Raw genomic sequence first — 24496 nt, 5'->3', positions numbered from 1 at the left:
TTCTCTCCTAGCTAAACTTCTGGGAAAAATGATCTGTATCCACATTTCTACTTCCTCTATTCCCATCCCTCCTTTAACCACTTCAATTTGGTATCCATTCCCACCACTCCACAGAAACCACTTTTGTTAAGGTCAATAGCAAGTTTTATGTTGCCAAAACCTACTCATATTTTTCTCCTCACTTTACTTGATTTTTCAGCAACATTCAACTGACCACCTACTTCTTCATGAAACAGTCCTATTTCTTGAATTCCATTATACCACAGTCTGTGGGCTTTCTTCCTATCTTGCTGGCTGCTCCTCTTTTGCTGGCTCTTCCTCCTCTAGCTGACCACCTAAATTAGATGTTTCTCAGGGTTCAATCCTGAGTCCCCTTCTTATGCTAGCTCCTCTCTTTAGGTGATCCCATCCATTCTCAGGGCATTAAATATCATCTATGTGCCGAAAATGACCAAATTTCTATCTCTAACCAAACCTCTTATTTAGAGGAGAGGTTCACCAACCATGTCCCTGATCATTAATCTCCATATTAGCACTCTTTTTATTTCCTTCATAGCACTTACATAATTTTAATTTGTTACTTACTTGGTTTCTTTTTTTTTTTTTTTTTTTGGTGTGAGGGAGTCTTTCTTACCTGACTGCAAATTCAATGGCAGCAAAAGCATTGCCTATTTTGTTTACCACTATATTGCCAATATTTTGCATACATGGCACATACTAGGCATCAATACATATTTTTTAAATGAATAATGAAGATTTCTGATTTTGGGGTTGTGTTATAAATGTAACAAGACAATTGAAAAATAAATATTATAAAGCTTTTTGTTATTCAACTATCTTTTAAAATCAGTATCTAAATAAAAAATATATTCTAGGAAAGCCTGGGTGGCTCAGCGGTTGAGTGCCTGCCTTCGGCTGGGGTCGTGATCCTGGAGTCCTGGGATCAAGTCCCACATCGAGCTCCCTGTATGGAGCCTGCTTTTCCCTCTGCCTATGTCTCTGCCTCTCTCTCTCTGTGAGGCAGAGAACAAATAAAGTAAAATAAATGAATAAATAAGTAAATAAATAAGTAAAATGAATAAGTAAAATATTTTACTCATGAATAAATAAGTAATATATTTTAATTATATATATTCTAAATACACATATAAAGATGATCCATCACTAATCCAACATGTGCTATGAGAGTGAGGATAAGCTGCACTGATACTTTTCAAACTGTGGGCAATGCTTATAAGACTTTAATGTGCACAAGAATTCCCTAGGAATCTTGTTAAAATGCAGATTCTAATTCAGCATGTCTGGCCCAAATTCTGCATTTGTAACATTTGCCAGATGTTGCTGATGCTGCTGGTCCACAGACTAATTTTAAAATAGTATAGGGTCTAAAGGGTCTAATTTTAAATTAGCAAGGGTCTAAAGGATCCTTGTAAATGATTTATGTACTAAAACAAACATTTGCTGGGCCTCAACTTTGTGTCTAGTACTTTGCAAAGTGATTTTCATACACATTATCTTATTTAGGCTGTAGCTGTTCTCTTGTAGTACAGTAAATTCAGAGACGTTTTCAACCTTACCAAGGCCAAGTGTCCCCTTTTTATTTTACTTATTTTATTTATTTTTTTGTGCCTTGTCATTATATTTATTCATGTCACAAAGGAAACAACACGTCTAGCAAGTGTACAGCAATGCTCCATCTAACAGAGCTTCTGAGATTTACAGCCAGACTCATGTGCCATCTGATATGTACTCCAGGTAAAGCTGGTTAATGATGACCATGAGCAGGTGCAGCACTCCTGATTTTATAAATGATGAAGCCCATCAACTCCATTCATACCCAAATCTCCTGGTAAACTTGAGTAGAGTAGGGCTTTATGAGGACCAAAACTTTTTAAACAAGGCTTTGAAACATCTCGGCGCAAGACATCCAGCTCAGGGGGATCCCTGGGTGGTGCAGCGGTTTGGTGCCTGCCTTTGGCCCAGGGTGAGATCCTGGAGACCCGGGATCGAGTCCCACGTCGGGCTCCCGGTGCATGGAGCCTGCTTCTCCCTCTGCCTATGTCTCTGCCTATGTCTCTGCCTCTCTCTCTCTCTCTCTGTGTGTGACTATCATAAATAAATTAAAAAAAAAAAGACATCCAGCTCAGGCCACCCCAACTCACATTTAACGATCTGGAAAGAAGCATTCCCCTTTTAGAAAAATATGTTATAATACCTCTTTTATAATCAGAATTAAATATAGCCTATCCATACATGTAAGCTTTTTTCTTCTTTTAAAGACTGATTTATTTACTTGAGAGAGAGAGAGAGAACGAGTGGGAAGGGCAAAGGCGGAGAGAGAGAGAGAGAATACCAAACAGACTCTGCCCTGAGTACAGAGCCCAATGTAGGGCTTGATCCCAGGATCCTGAGATCATGACCTGAGCCAACACCAAGAGTTGGAGGCTCAACCAACTCTGCCACCCAGGCACTCCTGCAAGCTTTTAATAAAGCCACATCTGTCATATAAAGGTGAAAATGATAATAAAATAATTTGTATCTCAATATATAAGTATACTAGCACAATTATTCTAAAAAACATAATAATAAGGTAGTCAGATGTATTTGTAGAATCACCATGAATGCAAGAGCTAAAAATATAGAAAGATACAGGTTGCATCAATAATGCCAAAAGAGCTTAGCTCTGAACAGAACAAAGAATCATTGCCTCCTCATTTATACAGTAGTTGCATTCTTAGACAATTTAGATTGTATTGAAACCATGCAAAAATACTTCATGTTTATAAATAAAATGGAGTTGGGTTCTGGCAGTTATTAGACATAAAATGTCACTGATTTTCAGAATAACAGAAAAATTCCAACGTGGAATGAAGAATGGCTTCCTAAAAGGGATGGCATTTGCAATAGAATATGGCAAATGAATAAAGATTTCAATGGGATTGTAGTACTAACACTGTTGGGAAGTCAGAAGTTGGTTTGGGTTGGAGAGACGAATTCATTTTTGGACTTGCTGGGTTTGAACAGCATTAGAAAATGGGAAGTTAGGAAAAGTAATGCAGGTTCAGGGAACACTAAGCAATCAGAATAACATTAGAGGACAGAGGATATCACTGGCAAAGGTATACTGAAGCTACATTGTGGATTATCTTAAATGCCCTACTAAGAAATTCTTAAAATGGTTTTTCAGTAGAGGAATAACTTGATAATATTTTAGGAAGATCATTCTGGCAGCAATTCTTAAAATGGACTGAAGAAAGTAAGTCTAGATACAGGGTTACCAATAGAAAAGAACATGTAACAGTCTGAATCTATAGTTTTCAAAATGTGTTCTATGGAATTCCAGGGTTCCAGAGGGCTGCCACATGTGCCAATCTGTGTCATAAGGAAAGGGCCAACAGTTAGGCAAGCCTAGCAGTAGTCTGTTGCTCTCTCCCTCCTCTCAACTGGAACATCACACTTGCATCTGCCCCACATAAGATTTTTGTATAAAAGGGTATTCTGTTAATAAAAACAATTTTTTTTTCTTTTTGTATGTGTCTCAACAAAATTCTTGTTGAACTGTGAGATGGACCATGGACTACCTCAAGGAGTCTTCATATAATATCAGTGTCATTGTATAGAGTTCTAACCACAAGATCCATAAGCATTACATTCATTCTTACTATCAACTTTTTAAGTCATTATTTGTCCCATTATAGAGAGTATGTCTCCATCCCTAAATTAGATTATGTGTAAAAATTCCCTGGGTTTGCTTAAGTTTGGAGCAAATAGGACCATATTAAGTCACTGATGTTTGCAATGGAAAACTGTGGAGTCCTTTGAGAATCTCCAATTTTATAAATAAAATAAGAGATTATTTATTTATTTATTTATCTCTCTCTCTTCTCTCTCTCTCTCTCTCTCTCTCTCACACACACACACACACACACACACACACACACAGAAGCAGAGACATAGGCTGCAGGAGAAGCAGGCTCCCTGCAGGGATCTCGATGTGGGAACTCCATCCTGGACCCCTGGATCACACCCTGAGCCAAAGAGAGATATTCAACCACTGAGTCATCCCAGGCATCCCTCCAAATTCCTTTTATTAACGTGTGCATGGATGCCGTTGCCTAGGCTAATATAAAAGCTATATACTTGTGTACTTTGTTTTTTTTTTTTTTTACTTGTGTACTTTGGTTTCTCAGTGCTACTAATTCAAATTTGAGGTAGGACTTCTATATACATTACCCTATTTAAATCTTTACAAGAACCATAACATTTAGAAATTTCCATGTATTATTGTATTCCTTAGGGTCACTCGTAAAGAGTCAAAACAGCTGGTTACATTCGTAAATGCCAAGGGCCTATCTTATACTGAAGTACTGTTTACCAAACAAGTTCACAGTCTTATTTCTAGAATGCATGATAAATGTTAAAATGGTGACTCATCCTAATTCTTTTACTGATTAATTCTGGGGAATTTTGTCTTTATAGTCGCAAGAAGTGTATTGGTCAGGATGGTCCATAAAGTCTTTTGTCTTACTGAAATGATTCTTAAACCAAGAAAAGTCAAGAATCAGTGGTTTATACCAGTTATGAATAATCTCTCTCACCTTGTCCCCTTAAATCCACTGGCACACAACTGCTTTAGACAAATATTTCTTGTAGGCCAATGGGCCAGCTATATCTCAAGGTTTGAATGGTACAGCATAACATCTATGGTATCAAAATGAAGTTAGGAAGCTTAGTCTTAAAAAAGGAAGTTGTAGAGCCAAAGGGAACAGGGATTAATTTCTAATAGTCATAATTGCTACAGAACTTGCTGAATCTTAGACAATACTGGCTTCCAGAGACAACTTGGTTAGAAATGCATCTTCTATTCCATTAGTTTTAAAATATTTTTTTGAAGAAGCACTTCATTTTTCAAATGAAATCTTACACAGATTGCCATACATAAAACAGATAAAAAGGTATCTTAGTAGTATACAATACAGTAAGTTCAAATACATAATTACTGATGAAAGGTCAAACAATGAGGACAGTAAGCCTGTTTTAATAAACAAAAACTAAAAATCTATAGATACAGATGAAACTTACAGCTTTACATCAGCTTGAAACAAATACATTATTTCTGTATTTTGTCTTATTTGTCAATATGAAAAGAAATGACGATGCATATATATATATATATAAACTGTTACCACCTGCAAGTGTTTCACCTTTTCAGAATAATTTTTTTTAAGATTTTAAAAAAATTTATTCATCAGAGACACAGAGAGAGGCAGAGACACAGGCAGAGGGAGGAGAAGCAGGCTCCATGCAGGGAGCCCCATGTGGGACTCGATCCCAGGACTTGGGGATCACACCCTGAGCTGAAGGCAAACGCTCAACTGTTGAGCCACCCAGGCATCCCTTCAGAATAGTTTTTAATTTATTCCCTGAAATTTGGAAGAAGATGGTAAGTAATCAAAGCTGAATCACTAAAAATATCTAACAAATCTTCACATTCTTTAATTCTAAACACAAAAATCAGACAAGTAACCAAACCTTACAATAAGTACTCTAAAAATTTATAATATATAATCATGAGGTACCATGCTGCACGTTCTTGTTACTGAGCAGTTCATTACTACACTGTGGCAAAAGCATGTTCCAAGCACCTTAGCTTGAGCCTTTATGAGCACTTAGTTAAACAGAGGAAATAGAAGAGTTAATGATGTTCTTACTTAAATAATTTTACATGAGCAAAACATGCATGGGGAAAAAAATACGAGTACAGAACCACAATCTTACTTGTCACATTTATAAAATGTTAGTATTTCAAAGAGTTTCAAAGAGTTAAAAAAGTTTTATTTTGAGGTCAGAGTATGAATTTATACATTGAATAATCCTCAATGCACCAAAACTTGGTAAATGATACTCAAAAAAGTCAAATGAAATTTAAATCAAGTTAGCCTCTGATGCACATCTGTGGTACTATCTACATGTATGCAAACATAAAATCAACTATTAATGAATATTAGTGAGTGAATTCCTAATTACAGAGATAAAGGCAAATTATAGCAAAAATGATTAATTGTTAAATATAAAAATTAGTAACTTTCAGTTTTAAGACTGGACCTATGATATATCAACTATGATGTAACTCCACATCTATAAAAAGGCTTGTGAGCATGATTTTTTTTCATATACACAGACTCTACATGACTATTACAGGAAACTATTCTGATATGCCAAATATTCTGATAAATTAATAGTCTTTCAAATAGATATTACTCTGCAAGTGAACTGATAGTGCTGTGAACTAGAACTCTAAGTGAACTACGTTGTCAACTTTAAAAACCAAAACATTTGTTATAAAGAAATGGTTTATCGTGGAAAGTGTAGTGCTTCCCTGAAATAAAGAATGTAGCAAAAATATTAAACAAATCCAAAAGTTAGAAGGCACTATATTATTTTGCTCGAGTAGAGCCAATATTGGATTAGAAAAAGATGGTAGTATTCATATTGTTGGAGTTGGCCAACACCCCAAACTCTTCTACCAAACGTTTAACGGCACCTCTGACAAATTAACTAGCAAAATTAACCATTTTCTTTTTTATTTTATTTTATTTATTTATTCATGAGAGACACAGAGACATAGGCAAAGGGAGAAGCAGCCCCCAAGAGGAAGCCTGATGTGGGATTCAATCCCAGAACTCTGGGATCACAACCTGAGGGCAGATGCTCAACCACTGAGCCACCCAGGTGCCCCAAATTAACTAGTTTCAATGTCACTATTACCTTACTCTTTACCTTTAAAGCTGAACAAACAAACAAACAAAATAAAATGACCAAATACACAAGAAACTCCTTCATTAATTTATTCAATTAATATGACTAGTTTTACTACGTGCTGAGGAGTGGGCTGATGATAAAAAGATGCCTACATTTTGTAACCTAACAGTCTAGAAGGGGCTACAGGTATATTAACTAAAATAAGCAAGAAAGCAGAGCCCAGCTGTCCATCGACAAATGAATGGATAAAGATGTGGTATATATATATATACGCTGGACTCAGCCATCAAGAAAAAAAAAGAAATCTTGCCATTTGCAACGACATGGTTGCAACTAGAGGATATTATGTTACGTGAAATAAATCAATCAGAGAAAGATAATTATCATATGATCTCACTCGTGGAATTTAAGAAAGAAAACAGGCTAACAGATATTATATAAGACTGATGAATCACTGACCTCTACCTCTGAAACCAATAACACATTATATGTTAATTAATTGAATTTAAATAAAATTTACAAAATAAGTAAGAAATCTAGTTACCTTTAGATTATTAAGAGCTACAAGTAGAAAATATAGCTTTGTATTGTTTCATTGGTGATGTTATTGAAATATTTTCAATTTCTCTTATTTTAAAAAAGTTACCTGTATAAATGCACAGATAATCTGATGTGCCAAAAAATTTCATCTCTAATAACATATATTAACAAATATAATTTTGGGTACATTGCCAATTCTTTCGACATAAAAAGTCAGGAGGTAAGCTGGTTTTGAATTTTTGACAATGAGTAAAGAGTACTGTTCCATAAATGCATTTTATTGTTTCATATCCATTATTAAACACCTAATTTTTTATATCTCCTAAGTGGAACACATATCCAATATAATACAGGATAAACTCCATATTACTTTGATTTATTCTATACCACTTTGGACTCTAAGAACTTTAATTTTGGATGCAGAAAGCAGATCTCAATTAAGGCTGAAAAAATACCCCACTCAAAATCACTGGGGACTAAAGTGTTTTGATAATTATATAGTAATAATAACTAATAGTTATGCATAGGTAATATCTCAAATAATCTACATATAATAGAAATATAATTGGTTTCATTATTTTATTTTTTTTAGTGATTAAAAGACCTTAGAATCATCCTTATGTTTTTAATTATTACAAATATACAGTTAGTAAAGAGTTGTATTTTTAAAAGGCTAGATAGCAGAGTGATCTCTATGTCTTTGTGATGTTTAGGATCTCTTTTCACAATAATTAATGAATCCTTAGCATTTAAAAATCATTTATTGAGCACCTACTACAGGCAGGTTTCTGTATTAATCTCTCAACTCTTCTCATACAGCTTGAGTCAGGAGCCAACTAACATTGGATGTCTGATAAAAGATCTATGAATAATCTTTTAGGGGGACACCTGAGTAACTCAGTGGTTGAGCATCTGCCTTTGGCTCAGGGCGTGATCCCAGAGTCCCGGGATCAAGTCCCACATTGGGCTCCCTGCATGAAGCCTGCTTCTCCTCCCTCTGCCTATGTCTCTGCCTCTCTCTGTGTCTCTCTTGAATAAATAAATAAAATATTTAGGAAAAAAAAGAATGATCATTTAGTCCTACATAAGGAGTATATATAGTTAATATAATGAGAACTTTATAATAACGTATTAGAAAGGTATCAGTGGAAAGTTGTATGCTAATTTTATGGCATCATCTATATCTTACTGATTGAGAAAGCAAATTTCTGCTCATATTTGATCCATATTTTAATGAACTAATATGTGATCCTAAAATCTGCTGATATAAGTTTAATAGGAATTATTTGACTTTAGGGATAGTTTAGCCAAAAGAAACCAATTACACTTTTGTTTTCTTGGCTTTCTTTTTCTGTTATACCATTTAATTAAGTACTTTTAAAATTTTCTGAGTTCTATCAAAGAATTGCTAGCACCAATTTCCTACTCATAAAAATTAATTAAATAAAAGGCACAATAATAAACATAAGAAAAATTGTTTTTCAGCACTATTTTCTTAATTGAATGTAGCAAACTCTAAGGGTCTTTTATGAACCAGGAATTATTCCTGGCACTGAGCACACAAAAATAACACAGATTCTCTGCCCTCTAGAAGCTTAAAGACCAGTGTGAGAATAAACATTTAAATCAATAAATAATTTCAATACAATTGGTAGAAATATGCACATAAAGGAAAGACTCAGCCTTTAGGTGGAGGGAGGTGAGGGACCAGTAAGGTGACCACCAGAAGTCAACAGAGAAGTTCATCAGAAGGTCTGCAGAGCCTTCAGGGTGATGATGCTCTGAGCAGACTTCTTGGATGAATAGGTTTAACCATGTAAAGAATGGAAAAATTTAGTGAAGACATGGAAGTGTGAAATAGCATGTTGGATCATAGGAAGCACAAACAGGAATTTTCTAAATTATGTTCTATCAAGATCCTGTGGTCCTTCTGTAGCTTTTGTTCCTTTGAACTTTACCATTTCATCCCTTATGCTCATAATGGAGGGCTACTAAACTCCACCATCTGAGTCTATATCTCTGTAAAACTCAACCATCCAAAGCATAGAAAGGAATTTAGAAATGAAAAATGGCTTCCACAAAAGCCATGTGGTAAGAAGCAGAAGCTGACATCAAGAAGGAGACAAAATTTGTTTAATAACCCTGGAATATTTAGCGTAGGGGCATTCAGCTCTGTAAAGTTAAAAACCCCTGTGAGAATATATTATAGAATAGTAATACATTACCAGATGGTCAGAATTGTGACCCAGGGTCACCAAGATAAAGTTATCTCTTGTGTATCTTGTTTATAAGATAGAGGGTTGTGTAATAAATACAATTTGAAAGATCTCTATCCAATATTGTTTAAATAGAAAGGTTTTATAATAAATGAGAAACATGTCAATACCTATGAAATTCATATTTGTGAACCACCTCATTTCTCAACCATAACAGATAGAAGAAATACTGTTATTACAACACAAATAACAAAATTTAGCAACATCAAGAGTCTTTGGATAGAAAATATTTAGGATCACAGATTGTGAGAAAAGAAAAAAGTTATAGCTTCTGATTTATTATATGTATCAACTTTTCATTTTTACATGACAAAATTTCAATTTCAAAAGCTTATTTCATCTGACATCTTCACACATGGAAAGTCTCAATAAATGTCTGTTGAAGAATAAACTTAAAAAAGATTTCATATGCTGTTGGAATGCCTAACTAAACAGCCTCACATTTAACAATAAACTGTAGCATGTTAATTTGACCACCATATTAAGGCAGAAAATAAAGGTATTCCATAAAATATTCTACTTTCTTATATTGCCAAGAAATGAGAGGTACACACTATTGGTCAAATCTCTGTATATTGAGGCCAAAATGTCAAGATAATATAAATATATTTTAAATATTAAACACACAGGCCAGATGAGTCAATCTCAGGTGGCTATAATGAACTAGATATTTTACTACTTCAACTACTCTGTCCTCAAGGACCTGGTGTTAGAACAGCCAAATTCACATCATTAACCTTTTTTTTTTTTTTAATTTAATTTTTTCATTTAAGTGTTGAAGTTTTTGCACTATCCTATATACCATCCATCTCTATGGACCTATAAATTTAATCTAGACATCTAAAATCACAACTGATCACTGCCTATATTCTATATTCCATTTCTTTCCATTTATAGTTTGAACATTCTAAATCAAATTCTCTACAAGTTTTCATTTCTTTCTTTGATTCAGAGAGTCTTTATTCAGGCTTATCTAAAAGTCTTTGTTAGGGGCATTATTATCCCAAATTATGCTATTTAGTTAATAATTTATTTCACATTAAATAAATGAATTTAGGAGTATTAATATTTACAGGGAAACACTCTAGCTTCCACAGATTTACACTATTCTGTATGTTAGTCTGGAGAAGTGAAATGATTAATAATAAGAAAAAATAGGGATCCCTGGGTGGCGCAGCGGTTTAGCGCCTGCCTTTGACCCAGGGTGTGATCCTGGAGTCCTGAGATCGAGTCCCACATTGGGCTCCCTGCATGGAGTCTGCTTCTCCCTCTGCCTGTGTCTCTGCCTCTTCTCTGTGTCTCTCATGAATAAATAAATAAAATTCTTTAAAAAAAAAAAGAAAAAATAGTGTTGGATATTAATTTATAACCACAAAAACAAATTCAGTAACTTATAATAATCAAAGCATGAGTTTTTTAAATTATTTTTTCATAGTGTACAGTGACCTAATTTTTTCCTGTTCTTGGCCAACAAAACCTTTACATGTTAACAATTACACTTCATAAACTTCATTTTTAAATATTCACAATGTCCATTTTTAAGAGCTATTTTTAAGCCCCAATAATTAAAAAATTTAAAAGCATAGTTTTCCATAAAAGAAAACACCTGAGGGATTATTCATAAAGGCCATTTTAAAGTTTCCATATCCATACTAAACACATACTGTTCATTGACTTGTTTGGCATTCTATCTAAAAAGAAAAAATTTATATGGGCCACGGCAGTTTGAAAGATTGTAAGCACACCCATGTACAAACTGAGGATCCAGGATCATAAAATTGCACTCAATTATATTGCGGGGGGTGTCTACCACCTGTATCTTGTGTTCCAGAATATTTAATAAAATTTAAATGACTTCATATACTCCAGACTTAGAGTTGCCAAAGATCAAGGTTCATTGACAACAGAAGATCCTTTTATTTTTATGAAAAAAAAATCCTATGCTATTCATAATATGTATCAAATTAACGTTTTCATTAGGTGTCAGTATCTCATTAAGGGAATGAATAGGTTTCCCACAAATTCTGATCTTCGAAATATCACCACCTTCCCCAATTTGAAATGCAGCTGCCATTTTCAAGGTTTTACAAACACTTGTTGAAAAGACCATTAAGAAGTTTACAACTGTAGTGTGAAATTTTAGTTTTCCTAAGTAAGTATCTACTGGAAAGTTTCTGAGAAGTTAGGATAGTTTCATGACTTTAAAAATTAATTCACATGAAACTTTTAAATTGAGCCTGATTTTTGCTTTGGGTAAAAAAGGATCATTAGAAGACAGAGTTCCAAGAACCACCAGTGCCAACCACTTAAAAAAATTTACCTTTCCCATATGACAGCATTTACTCTTACAAGAAAAAAAGAAAAACTTTCACATTTCATTCTAAATAAGTCACTCAGATTAGCATAATTCCAATGGACACTTGAGGCCATGGATGAAAAAAGCATCCAAAAAGATCAGTGACTCCAACCTATGTCTGCTGCCATTTCAGGGATGCCCCTTAAGTACTCTTCCTCTGCATACTTCGAGTCGACCCCTCATGTCTGACAACCCCTAAGACACAAAATTGAGAAGTTATCACTTTTCAAAGTTAGGTGGGGGCTGGGAGGGGGGCAATATAAAGAGACGTATGAGAACCAACACGCTTTGCCTTCTGAAATTCCTCTTATTTACTCTTGACAAAAGAAATAAATAGAAGCAAAACTGAGATTCAGAAAGAACTCTCCCTGCTGCGTGCACTGGTTGAGCTTTTCAAAGACCCCTTAGAAAAGAAGCGGGCTGGAGGCTCACCTTCCATCTCGCCGGCGGGCTGGGCTGGGTTGGAGCTGCGCTCTGGCTACCCGGCCGCTCCACGTGCTCCTGCCGTCGCCGGGACGCAGCGCGCAGCTGGCGGGAGATTCCCGGCGCGGGGACTCCCCGGGATCCGGCCGCCGCGTCGGCGCAGATTGAAAGGGGCAGGAGCCGGCGACCCGCCGGTGCGCGGGGTTACAGCGGCGCTGGCTGGCGGCGGCTTTAAAGCACGATCGTCGCGGAGCGCCCGAGGTTCCGCACCTCCAACCCCCTTTTGAATGTGAAACCCAAGAACCAGATAGGATAGAAATGGCGCATCAGTAAATTGTCCCAAAGTGTCTATCTAATAAGGATAATAGATGGGAGAGTAATACGTGGGAGGAGGGGAGATCTGGATCGTTTTCTTACAAGTTTAAGTTCAAAGAGGTTTGTCTTAAATTTAACAAGATCTGGAACTTTTGGTCTAGATGAGGGGATGATAGCCATGAATACCGTCAAAGAGAACTCACTTCCTTCGAAGTATTATGTTTTTCCTCCTCTGGGTTTTTCTTTTCACATGATAATTCCTGGTTCACGTTTTCAGAAAATTCTAAGACAGCTCAAAAGAATTTGGGCACTTTTATCAACTTAACTTTTTCATTTCGGGAAGCAAAAATTCTCTACTTTTGTTTTCCCTTCTGAGAACTACTTGCCACCACTCACAAAATACTATGCACTCTATTTACATGTTTGTTTTCTACTCTCCGCCTTCTAAGTGGGATCTGAGCTTACAAAAATACATATACATACATATAATGTATCAGAAAAGTAAGTAAAGAGAATTAAGGTGTGTGTGTGTGTGATAAGATAGTTAATTAACTCAAAGATGTTACTGCACAGAAACATACCAGTCAACATCTTTCCCTAACATCCTTCCCGCTTTTAGAGGTAAAAGCATAAGTTTGACTGTAGGAAAAGGAAAGAGGAAGTGCCTATACAACATTTTTTTCAAAAGCAGAATTTTTCTTTACATTGAAGTCTAAGGGACGTTGTTCTGGTGAATCCTTATAAAGATATCTATTGTGTTGAATTGGACAACATGTGAATGATTCTCAAAAAGGCAACTTCCACCCTTGTTAGAAAATTATATTGTTACTGTATAAAAATATATTACAGGCTTAAGGTTGTGGGATGTGCACCAGCAGAAACCCCACACTTACAAGTTAAAGTGTACATGTTGTGATTTTATGAATTTTAGTTTATTTTTAATATGCCTTGGTATAGAAGGTCAACATACATATATGTGTGTGTATGTGTGTGTGTGTGTGGTGGGTGATTTTTTTTTAATGAGTAAATAAACACATTGGCTTTGTTTTAAGATTATGACACCATGGTAGTATCTTGGTAGATTGCATGGGTTGGAGTTCCACAGGATGATATCAATTTTGGAGAAATACTCTAAACACCAGGTCTAATTATAGTATTGAAAGGGGAAATTTGTTGTTTGTTAGTTTCTAGAAGCAAAAATAGCACATCAAAAGTAGCAGAAGAGGAACTGTAAAATTTCACAGGGATGGTTTAAGGATGAATAGTTATTTGGTTATTAAAAGGATGTAAAAACTGTTATTATACTTAAGCAGTGGAACGTGTTACTACTCTGTAAGTAATTAGTTCAAAATGGAGAATTTCAGACTCCAGAGAATGGTACTTAAGGGAATAGATAAAAAGTAGATGGATGAAATAATTTATATAGCTACTCCACCGTTAAGGAGGTGGAGCATAAATCCCCACTCCTTAAATATGGGCTTCCTATAGTGACTTCCTTCCAAAGAATACAGTATAAAAGGGACAGAAAAGAGTAATTTTCACGTAGAGAAACCTGACAAACACTACCTTAGCCAGGTGATCAGGGTAACATCAACAGTGATAAAATGTGTTGATAGTATGTACCCTTAATGTGATATAATGGGAATGACACTTTATAGTCTTCCACCCCAAAATCTATAGCCTTAGTATAATAAGAGAAAACACCAGTCAAATTTTAATAGAGAGGCATTCTACAAAGTATCTAACCAGTTAAGGTCAGGTAATGTCATCAAAATTGTCATTAACTTTCAAGGTTATCAAAAACAAGAAATGTCTGAGAAACTGTCACAGCCAAGAAGAACCTAAGGAGACCTGAGGACTTAATGTAGTGTGGGAATCTGGATGAGATTCTGGAACATGAAAAGGACATTAAGTAAAAACTAAGAAATCTAAATAAAATGTATACCTTATTTGATAGTAATGTATCAACTCTGGTTCATTAATTTTGAGAAATGTACTAATGTAAGATGTCAAGAGTAGGGAAAACTAGGTGGAAGTGCACAAGAACTCTGTACTCACACTTTTTCTGTAGATCTAAAATGATTCTACGATTAAAAGTTTATTTTAAAAGAATGCACGGGTCCTTTCAACAAATAGCTACTACTTATTTGGTTAAGTCTCTTCTCACACTATTCAAAGTTTATTACATGGGATTTATAAGGATCTATTAGGATTTATAATGTACTTTGACTAAAGCTGGAATGGCAAACTGCTAGGGAATTAAAGATAATGCCTAAATTTGTCTTCATTATCACTCCCTCAAGAAGGAAGGGAACAGTTGAGACTAAACCATGAATCTAGACACAGTAACTGCCATTGGGTGGATCTGACTCACCGAATCACATCTCATGGTTTAAGCTATGTAGGTATAATTAACAGTGACTAAAAATGAAATTACTGACAAAGGTTGCTCCTGGACTATCTGAGATAGTCCAAGTACTGACTTGGCTCAAAGGAAATAAAACTGAAAACTCTTGATCTCACCCAAAATAATCATTCTGCACCCTGTCTGAACCTTGGTCTCTTTACCCATCAGCCTACTCAAAACCACCCCAGAGGGTGTCCCGCTGCTAAGAAATAGACAACAAACAGGCCACCAAACTGGTATCCAAGAAGGAACCATGAGCTCTGTGATCTTGACTCATCTATCATCCATCCCTACGGGAAAAGCATCCCTACTTGGTGGATCTTGCCTTTCAGCTGGGCCCGTTTTCTTTTTTCTTTTTAAAAGATTTTATTTATTCATGAGAGACAGAGAGAGAGAGAGAGAGAGAGAGAGGCAGAGACATAGGCAGAGGGAGAAGCAGGCTTCTTGTGGGGAGCCTGATGTGGGACTTGATTCCAGGCTCAGGACCACGACCTCAGTCAAAAAAGCAGAGGCTCAACCATTGAGCCACCCACCTGCCCCTTGATTGGGCCCATTTCCAAAAGCAAGGTTAGTTCACAACCCTAGGTAAATTTGCATGGGGGTCTCCCAACACCCTTCGATATTTGATGTGAAAAATAGAGGTGAGGGCAGCCCGGGTGGCTCAGCGGTTTAGCGCCGCCTTCAGTCCAGGGCGGGATCCTGGAGACCAGGGACCAAGTCCCACGTCGGGCTCCCTGCATGGAGCCTGCTTCTCCCTCTGCCTGTGTCTCTGCCTCTCTCTGTGTGTCTCTCATGCATTAATAAATAAAATCTTAAAAAAAAAAAAAAGAAAGAAAAGAAAAAGAAAGGTGAAATGTTCCTCTAGTGTGGGAAGGGCTGGAAACGCCTTCTTGGCACATGAGTGGTTCTTCGTTTTTGGGGGGAGGGGTACAAAATGCGGCTAGGTAAAAATAGGGTGGAAGAGTTTGGAAAGGATGCCACACACAACTTCAGGCAGAATTCATGAGGAGCAAGGAACGGGAAATTCGCACAAGCTCTTTGCTTCCTACTAGGAGGAAATTCTCACATGCGTCTCCCTCCCTCTGATTCTAATGTAATTGCATCCTTATTCGCCTTACCCCATCGTCCCACTTGGGATCCACAGTGTTCCTCTGGTGGATCGCTTCAGCTTCCAGAAAAGGAAGTAACTGAAACGCGAAGGCTTGGCTTCTTTAACATTACCCTTTCCTTAACTTGGGAAGGGGCGTGGCTACTCAGAGAGCTCGGTCACAGAGAGCGCGGGAAAATGGCGCGAGGCGCGAGGCGCTCACACGAGGGTAGTCGCGTGCACACGCGGGGTTGAGGCGCTCGCCTCCCACGCTCGGGCCCAGCGTGCGCCCGCTACCTCCTGCGCACGCGCGCACGCACGCGCGTGCAAGGCCCCAGAGCGCGCATGCGCTCTCCTGCGCGTCCGCTCCCACCGTAGCTAGGGACCGGTAGGGGAGCTGACCCCGGCGGTTTGCTCCGCTCTGTGGAGGAGAGATGGGGAGGCGCTGGGCCTGGGCTGAGGTAGGAAGGAGCCCGCCCCTCGACGCCTCCCGCGACGCTAGCCCCTGAGCCGTGATGCGAGCGTGGGTCCTACTCTCCGCGGTGCTCTGGTACCTCACTGGAGGTGGGGCTCCTCCCGTCTGCCCCCCTCTCCCCTGTCCCCCACCCTCAGTCTCGCCCCTCTTCCCAGTCCTGCCCGTTCCGCTTCACTTTGCCCTGCCCCACTCTGAGCTCCCACTCTTCTTCTACCTGAAGTCACTGGTTTCTTTCTTCCACAGTTGGATGGCAGCGTTCTTCTGAACGCACCGGGAAAGGCTTCATTTATGGCAGACCCGGACACCCAGGTACTGAGGATCTCTTCACCTGAAGAGTCTATCAGAAGAGCCTGGTGTGCAGTGGACCTACTAAAGGCTCTTCCAGCGGAGGGAAAGGGAGAGAAAGTTCATTGAACGTCCACCTGGTGCTTGGCACTCGCGTCATTTCATCCTTACAGCGATGCCTGAGTGTGTATCATCTGGCCTAAAGCCACGCAGCTCGGATTCATTCCAAGATTTTCTCGATGCCACCTCACTGCCAGGCGTCTCCGCTGCTTTGCAACCTGCGAGGCCCACTCAGAGTCATTTCCAGGGCTGCAAGTCCCTCTATTTGGAGCTCCTACAGTCCTTTTTTTTTTTTTTTTCCTAAAGATTTTATTTATTTATTCACGAGAGATACAGAGAGAGAGGCAGAGACATAGGCAGAGGGAGAAGCAGGCTCCCCGCGGGGAGCCCGATGTAGGACTCGATCCCGGGATCCCGGACCGGGATCACGCAAGGCAGCTGCTCAACCAATGAGCCACCCAGGAGTCCCTCCTACACCTCCTTTAAGGCTCAGCTCCAATGTCCTTTATCACTGTGATGACTCTTTCCCACACTCTCCGAGGAAAATTAGTCACGTAGCTGACTTTTAGATAATTTGGGGCCAGTTCACGGCATTTGTCTTATTTTGGGATCTCTCCGTGTTTGGAGCCCCTCTTTTCTCCAACACCCAAATTGTGGTTTGGTGTCTTCTTTTAAAGTTTAGGACCTGGCATTCAGTAGACTTTCTTTTCTTTTTTAAGATTTTATTTATTTATTCATGAGAGAGACAGAGAGAGAGGCAGAGACAGGCAGAAGGAGAAGCAGGCTGCTTGCCTTGAGCCTGATGTTGGACTCTATCCCAGGACACTGGGATCACGCCCGAGCCAAAGCAGACACTAAACCACTGAGCCACCCAGGCATCCCTCAGTAGACTTTCAAATCAATATCTTGTGGGACTGCATTGGTTCTAAGTAGAGTATTGCTGCCTCTACTAGATTTGAAACAGAATAGGTAATTACAGAAAACCTCTCTAGTATGCCCCCATATAAGTTTAATTATTGTCCCCCAAAGAGGGCATTTGTAGATAAATATCAAGTTCCTTTTAGGGATGACAATGATCATCTTGAGAATAGTTTCACAACCAATTTCAAATCATTTTCTGACCTGTAAATTGATTCCACTAACCCTTCAAAAAATTGTGATTTAAGTAAGTTCTGAATCTGTGCATTAAGATGAATCAAATATATCATGTACATTTTTATAATAAAACTATAATATCACAAAAAAGAATATGGACTATCAGTCTAGAGTTTTAAAAAAATAAGGAATTTATGTTAGCATTCTCAATGTTATAATGATACGCTGATTTTCAAAATACTGAAATTCAAAAAGAACTAATCAGTGTGTCTTTGGGGCCAAAATGTTAGGAACTATATTTCTTAATTTAATTTTGCTTTATATTATTTTATTTTGTCATAGTGAAAATATATGTAAAATTACATCACAATAGCCCAATCCTTGCCTGTATGGATTTTAGACGTGCTAAAAAAGAAACAGTGGACCCCACCTACTTATGGATTGGGCCTAATGAAAAGCCATTAACAGGTAATTTATTTGATCTTAGTATCTTCTTTTTAAATGATGGGGACTTTTTTTTTTTAAAGAGAAAAGCACTGTCACTTATTGGATAGAACAAACTGAAATTTAATTTCAACTGCAGTTTCACTTGCTCCATATTTAGATATAACATCGTATCTTCATCTGTGCTTTATTTTCTCTTTATGAAAAAACTGAAGCAGTAATTTTTGTATCCTACTTCCCAGAGCTATATTAGTTCAAAAGTTTTTATAAAACCTAAATATTATCTTTATAGCATCTATATTGGAGATAAAGTATCGAATATGTAATTCTTCATGATGTTAGAAGAGTGTCTTGGAATATTAGCATTATTAATTTCTGTCTTATGTGAGGAAATTGTGTAGTATGACAGAGCAGTGTGATCTCATTTACTAAATTATCAACATAAACCAATTGAAATTAAAGGCCAAGAAATGAGCTAAAGTAAACCAAACAATATATATCTATATATATTTTTTTTTTTAAGATTTTATTTATTTACGCATGAGAGACACAGAGAGAGAGAGAGGCAAAGACACAGGCAGAAGGAGAAGCAGGCTCCATGCAGGGAGCCCAACGTGGGACTGGATCCCAGGGTCTCCAGGATCACGCTCTGGGAGGAAGGCAGCACTAAACCAATGAGCAACCCAGGCTGCCCCCAAAATATATTTTAAAACTGTACTTATGTGGTTTTCCAGAGAGTAATAACAGAATTAAGATTTTTTTGAATTCTTGAAGTTAAATAGTCCATTTTTTCATTTTTGTATTCATTTGTAACCCCAAGTTTACTAAATAATATTTGAATTGTTATATGTTAAATAACTAATTTACTATTTCTGTTTAGTAAATGATCGAATAAATATAACTAAAACAGGAAAGCTGAAGGTGAAAGATTTTCTGGAGGCTTTGTCTGGACTTTACACGTGTACTCTTTCTTATAAGACTGTCAGAGCAGAAACCCAAGAAGAAAGTATAGTAAAGCAAAGATATGACTTTCTGATCTTTGGTAAGAATATGGGCACATTTTAACTTACACATTTAGCTTGGATAAGAATTAAGTGAATGGTCTCCTCATTTAGTGAAAATGAGTCTGTTGTATATAATCATCATGACTTACGGAGTATTTTAGCATATTTGACCACACAAACTCTTAAATTGACATCTGGATAGTGTGTGTCCTAAATAATCCTCTTTCAGCCTCCTGCTTTCTACCATCTAGGTGTGCATGCACAATCTACTTTATCACAATTTGCCAGGTAATTTAAAACTGATGTTTAATTCTATAAAAGCAAATCGATGATCCTTTTCACTGGCCTGTGTTGACAACAGTGACACTTTCTGCAAATTAAGACATTTCTCCATCTTATTTTTTTTTGATACTGTTAACTTATCTATACATTCAGCCATTTCTTCTCTTGTACTGAGTAGATAACATTCCAGATGAAAACAACCTTTTTTCATTAAATTTACTAGTTTTGTGTATTTTTTGAGGACAAACTGATAAAACATTTTATTAGATAAGTTTCTATGTTGATTTGCAAGATTAATGTGATTTAATATTACATGTTATTTGCAAATTGTTTGGTAGAGGAAATTAATGGTAAGCACAATTGTTTTTATTCTCATCTTTTTTTTAAAGCCTATCGGGAACCTGATTATTCATATCAGATGGCTGTACGTTTTACCACAAAGTCTTGTGAAGGAAGATATAATGACCTGCTTTTTAGAGTGCTGAAGAAAATCTTGGATAATTTAATCTCTGATTTGTCATGCCATATCATAGAACCATCATATAAATGCCATTTTGTTAAAATTCCAAAACATGGCCTCCTACATGAGCTATTTATTGCTTTTCAAGGTAAAAAAAAAATTAACACTTCTTTAATTTGAGATGTCTTACAAATAGTAGGCATTACAATATTTGTTAAGCACTAAAGTGTAGTGTTGATTCTAGCCTGGTTAAGGTTTTAAAAATGAACAATTAATTATTTACCTTAACAGTAATATATTGTTGCTTATCTTTTATTTTTTGTTCATTTTATTTTTTAAAATAGGGTCCAAACCCAATGTGAGGCTTGAATTCACAACCCTGAGATCAAGAGTTGCATGCTCTATAGACTGAGCTAATCAGGCACCCCAATATTGTTACTCATCTTTTAGAAGTTGATATCATTTTATACATACTATGCAGCTAATATTTAATTTATAAATTCTTATAAAATTTAATTTGTATTTTTTAGAAGAACTTAATAAAAGGGTGGAACAAAACCAAATTGATTTCCATTCATTTTAAAGCCTTGTAGTTACTTTGATTAGCCCCCAGATGGAGTGAAATCATAATGTATAAATTATTCAAATTGTACACTTTATTACTAGGATTAGATAGTTTAAACACATGCATGCATGCATACTGAATTCAGCATTTAAAGCTTTATTGGAATGTTTGGAATTTTTTAGAATTCTTTTGTGAAGATATCATTTTTTTCCTCTCCAGTCAATCCTTTTGCACCAGGGTGGAAAGGTGCATGCAAGGATTCTGTTGATTGTGAAGATACCACTAATCATAATATCCTCCAGGTGAGAATTTCAATGTAGAGGGAAAGTATTTGAATAGTTAAGAAAGCTATGTAAAATTTTTTGTAAATATTTCATTTTATTAATTTAAAAGTTTCTTCAAAAATCTATTTTTCCATGTTGTATTTATTAATAATAGGCATTCTAGCAAGTAGATTTAATTATTATTTTAAAAAATATGAAGCATTATTGATTTTTGTTTCAGTTTTTTATTTTTTTAATTTTTTTATTTATTTATGATAGGCACACAGTGAGAGAGAGAGAGAGAGAGGCAGAGACACAGGCAGAGGGAGAAGCAGGCTCCATGCACCCGGAGCCCGACGTGGGATTCGATTCCGGGTCTCCAGGATCGCGCCCTGGGCCAAAGGCAGGCGCTAAACCGCTGCGCCACCCAGGGATCCCTGTTTCAGTTTTTTAAGCAGAGATTGTGAGAGTCTTGCCTATTTTAAGATGTTTTGTTTTGTTTTGGAATAATACACTTAGAATAATACATAGCTCCCCAGGTTAATAGTACGTATTTTTTCTCTAATGGAAGAATGGATCCCTGGCTTTTGTTTCTCAAGTGGTAACTAAGCAGCAACTTGAAGAACAGCCCCACAATCATGTAATCCTAGGTTAAACCAGTAGTTCTAACAAAATTGTATCTATGTTGGTCATAATAGTTGCTTTCCCCTCTGCCATTCTCAGAGGCTAAGGACATAGTCTAAAAAATTACTCTCCTGATCTAGTCCTGACCCCATACCCTTAATATTGTGCATGGCTGGGATCCCTGGGTGGCGCAGCGGTTTGGTGCCTGCCTTTGGCCCGGGGCGTGATCCTGGAGACCCAGGATCGAGTCCCACATCGGGCTTCCTGCATGGAGCCTGCCTTCTCCCTCTGCCTATGTCTCTGCCTCTCTCTCTCTCTGTGTGACTTTCATAAATAAATAAAAATTAAAAAAATAAATATTGTGCATGGCTTATGGAAAGCATTCAGTTAATATTAGTTATTATTAAACTCTGTTTTCAGGGGCACCTGGGTGGCTTAGTGGTTGAGCATATACCTTTGGCTCAGGACATGATCCTGAGGTCCAGGGATCGAGTTCTGCATCAGGCTCCCCGCAGGGAGCCTGCTTCTCCCTCTTCCTATGTCTCTGCCTCTCTCTGTCTCTCATGAATAAATAAATAAAATCTTTAAAAATAAATAAATAAAGGCTGTGTTAAAAAAATAAAATAAAATTTACATCATTGGTTTCTAATACTGATTAGAGAACAGTTTTGGTTTCTATTTTGTTTGGCTCTTTGGAATTAGAAATAATGAACTCTCATGGAGTAGACATGCTGCAAATAATTTAAACCTCAATTAAATTTTTCTTAAATATTGTACATATGAACTGACAATTGAATAAGGTCAAGGCTAGATTAATTTTAGTATTAACACAACTTTTCAGGAATTCATCTGTTGGATATAGCATGATATGCTTATACTATGTTTCATTGCCTCTGATACAGAGGGATAAATTTGGTTCACAGTTTAGTAATTGTACTTCTTTCTGGTATTTTAAAATCTTAGGCAAGAGATCGGATAGAAGAATTTTTCCGGAGCCAAGCATACATTTACTACCACGACTTTAATAAAACTATACCTGCTATGCACTTTGTGGACCACAGTTTTCAAGTAGTTCGTTTGGATAGCTGTCGTCCAGGCTTTGGAAAAAATGATGGTCTACACAGTAATTGTGCTAGCTGTTGCGGTAATTATAAAATATAACTATCTAAATATTTAGGTTATGTAGTCAGAAGAATAGATGAATAATTACCTTAGGATTATTGAATATAGTGGTTCTTTCACAAAATGTTATATTTAGTTAAAGGGAAGTAAAAATTCAAAGTCTAAATTTCTAATTATAAGTATCTTTATGTATATTAATTCTTCCTAATGCATTCTTCTGTGTTATAAAACATTTCCATAGTGTTCTGAGTTAAGCTGCTATGCTATGAAGGAAAACAACAGAATGGTCCTACCTAGGAAACAGAGTTGGAAATAGAAACTAGAAAATTAGAAATAGGAACTCATAAATGGGGCACTGCAGAAGAAGCTGTAAAATGCTGATTTTAAAGGGAAAAATAGGATCCTAACTTTCTCCTACCTTTAAGATCATGAAATTACAATGTTTCAAACTCATAATCTTCCACAACTTAATTGGTGAACATTACTCAGTATAATAAAGGTATAGAAACACTGTGATACTGAAAGCAGATTTATATTACTGGTATAAAATACCTCTAACTGAAATGATGGTAATCTACTCCGTGTTTTTTCCTCTGCAGTGGTTTGTAGTCCTGGGACTTTTAGTCCTGATGTTGATGTTACTTGTCAGAACTGCGTTTCCGTCCGTATTTATGGAGCTAAATCTTGTGCATAAACTTCAAACAAAAATTGTAATATGAAGACTAGAGGTGAAAGTGTGTTCCTTGCTTGTGGAGGTGGGGAACATAAGATAATTTGTTCACATCCCGGAGCATCAAAGATCCATTAAGTAAGATCAGTAAGACCAAAACATTGGAAAACATACATTTTAGAAACTTTAAAAAATAGTTGACTTGGCATTTCTAAGAAGGAATTTAATATCTCCAGTGTACAAAGGAAAGTATTAGCGGATGTTTTTCAATGAAATATGTTTTGCTGTTTAGAAACTGAATCTGTTGCTCTGTACTTAAGACTATATTAAGGTCAAGAAGAGTAGCAAAGGATAACATAATAAAAATTTTATACTTTCTATATATTAATTTGTTTGAAATCACTCTGATATATGATATAAAGGCATGTATATTACCTTTGTAATTAGAACCAAAAAACTTATTTCCTTTGGTCCCTTTGCTTTTAGTTTGTTTTTAAAATAATTTGTTTTGAAAATACAGTTTCAGATTTATAGATAACTGAGCAGATATTAAATAGAGTTCTGTATACCTACTCCAGCTCATGTCCCTCACCCTTCCCCAATTTCCCCTACTGTTAACCTCTTGCATCAGTGTGATACATTTGTTACAATAATGAACCAACATTGATACTATTATTAACTATAGTTCATAGTTTACATTAAGGTTCATTCTTTGTATTATACAGTTCTATGGGTTTTGACAAATGCATAGTACCTTGTGTTTACCATTACAGTTTCATACAGAATGGTTGCACCACCCTAAAAATCCCTTGTGCTTTACCTATTCATCTTGCTCTTGCTCCAGAACTCTTGACACGACTGACTTTTTTATTGTCTCTATAGTTCTTCCTTTGCTAAAATGTCATGTACTTGGAATTATACAGTATGTAGGCTTTTCAGGCTGGCTTCTTTCACTTAGCAATATGCATTTAAGGTTCCTAC

At 36.6% G+C, this 24496-nt stretch overlaps 2 protein-coding genes across 4 annotated transcripts in view; one reads left to right on the top strand and one right to left on the bottom strand.

The window, feature by feature from the left end:
• The window catches only part of IKZF3 (IKAROS family zinc finger 3), a 91507-nt gene extending 78932 nt beyond the window's left edge, over nucleotides 1-12575 (bottom strand). For both annotated transcript variants that reach the window (XM_038547413.1, XM_038547414.1), the window contains exon 1: nucleotides 12367-12575. In XM_038547413.1, coding sequence (XP_038403341.1) covers nucleotides 12367-12373 — 7 coding nt within the window. In that variant the 5' untranslated portion in view covers nucleotides 12374-12575. The remainder of the gene's footprint in view (nucleotides 1-12366) is intronic.
• Nucleotides 12576-16516: 3941 nt separating this feature from the next.
• On the top strand, nucleotides 16517-23903 carry ZPBP2 (zona pellucida binding protein 2). 2 transcript variants are annotated; one of them, XM_038547411.1, is made up of 8 exons: nucleotides 16518-16730; nucleotides 16885-16950; nucleotides 18424-18549; nucleotides 19406-19567; nucleotides 20201-20419; nucleotides 21056-21138; nucleotides 22687-22867; nucleotides 23445-23903. In XM_038547411.1, exons 1-8 carry the CDS (start codon nucleotides 16682-16684, stop codon nucleotides 23537-23539), a joined length of 981 nt encoding a protein of 326 aa, XP_038403339.1. In that variant the 5' UTR covers nucleotides 16518-16681; the 3' UTR covers nucleotides 23540-23903. The 2 variants fall into 2 exon arrangements, with proteins under 2 accessions (XP_038403340.1, XP_038403339.1); XM_038547412.1 differs by lacking the exon at nucleotides 22687-22867 and having other exon boundaries at nucleotides 16517-16730; nucleotides 23445-23580.
• Nucleotides 23904-24496: the final 593 nt, after the last annotated feature.

The sequence above is a fragment of the Canis lupus genome, chromosome 9 (genome assembly GCF_011100685.1).
Source record: "Canis lupus familiaris isolate Mischka breed German Shepherd chromosome 9, alternate assembly UU_Cfam_GSD_1.0, whole genome shotgun sequence".
Lineage (NCBI taxonomy): Eukaryota > Metazoa > Chordata > Mammalia > Carnivora > Canidae > Canis > Canis lupus.
Note: the sequence above shows the minus strand (reverse complement) of the source record. Positions and strands in the feature narration are given on the sequence as shown.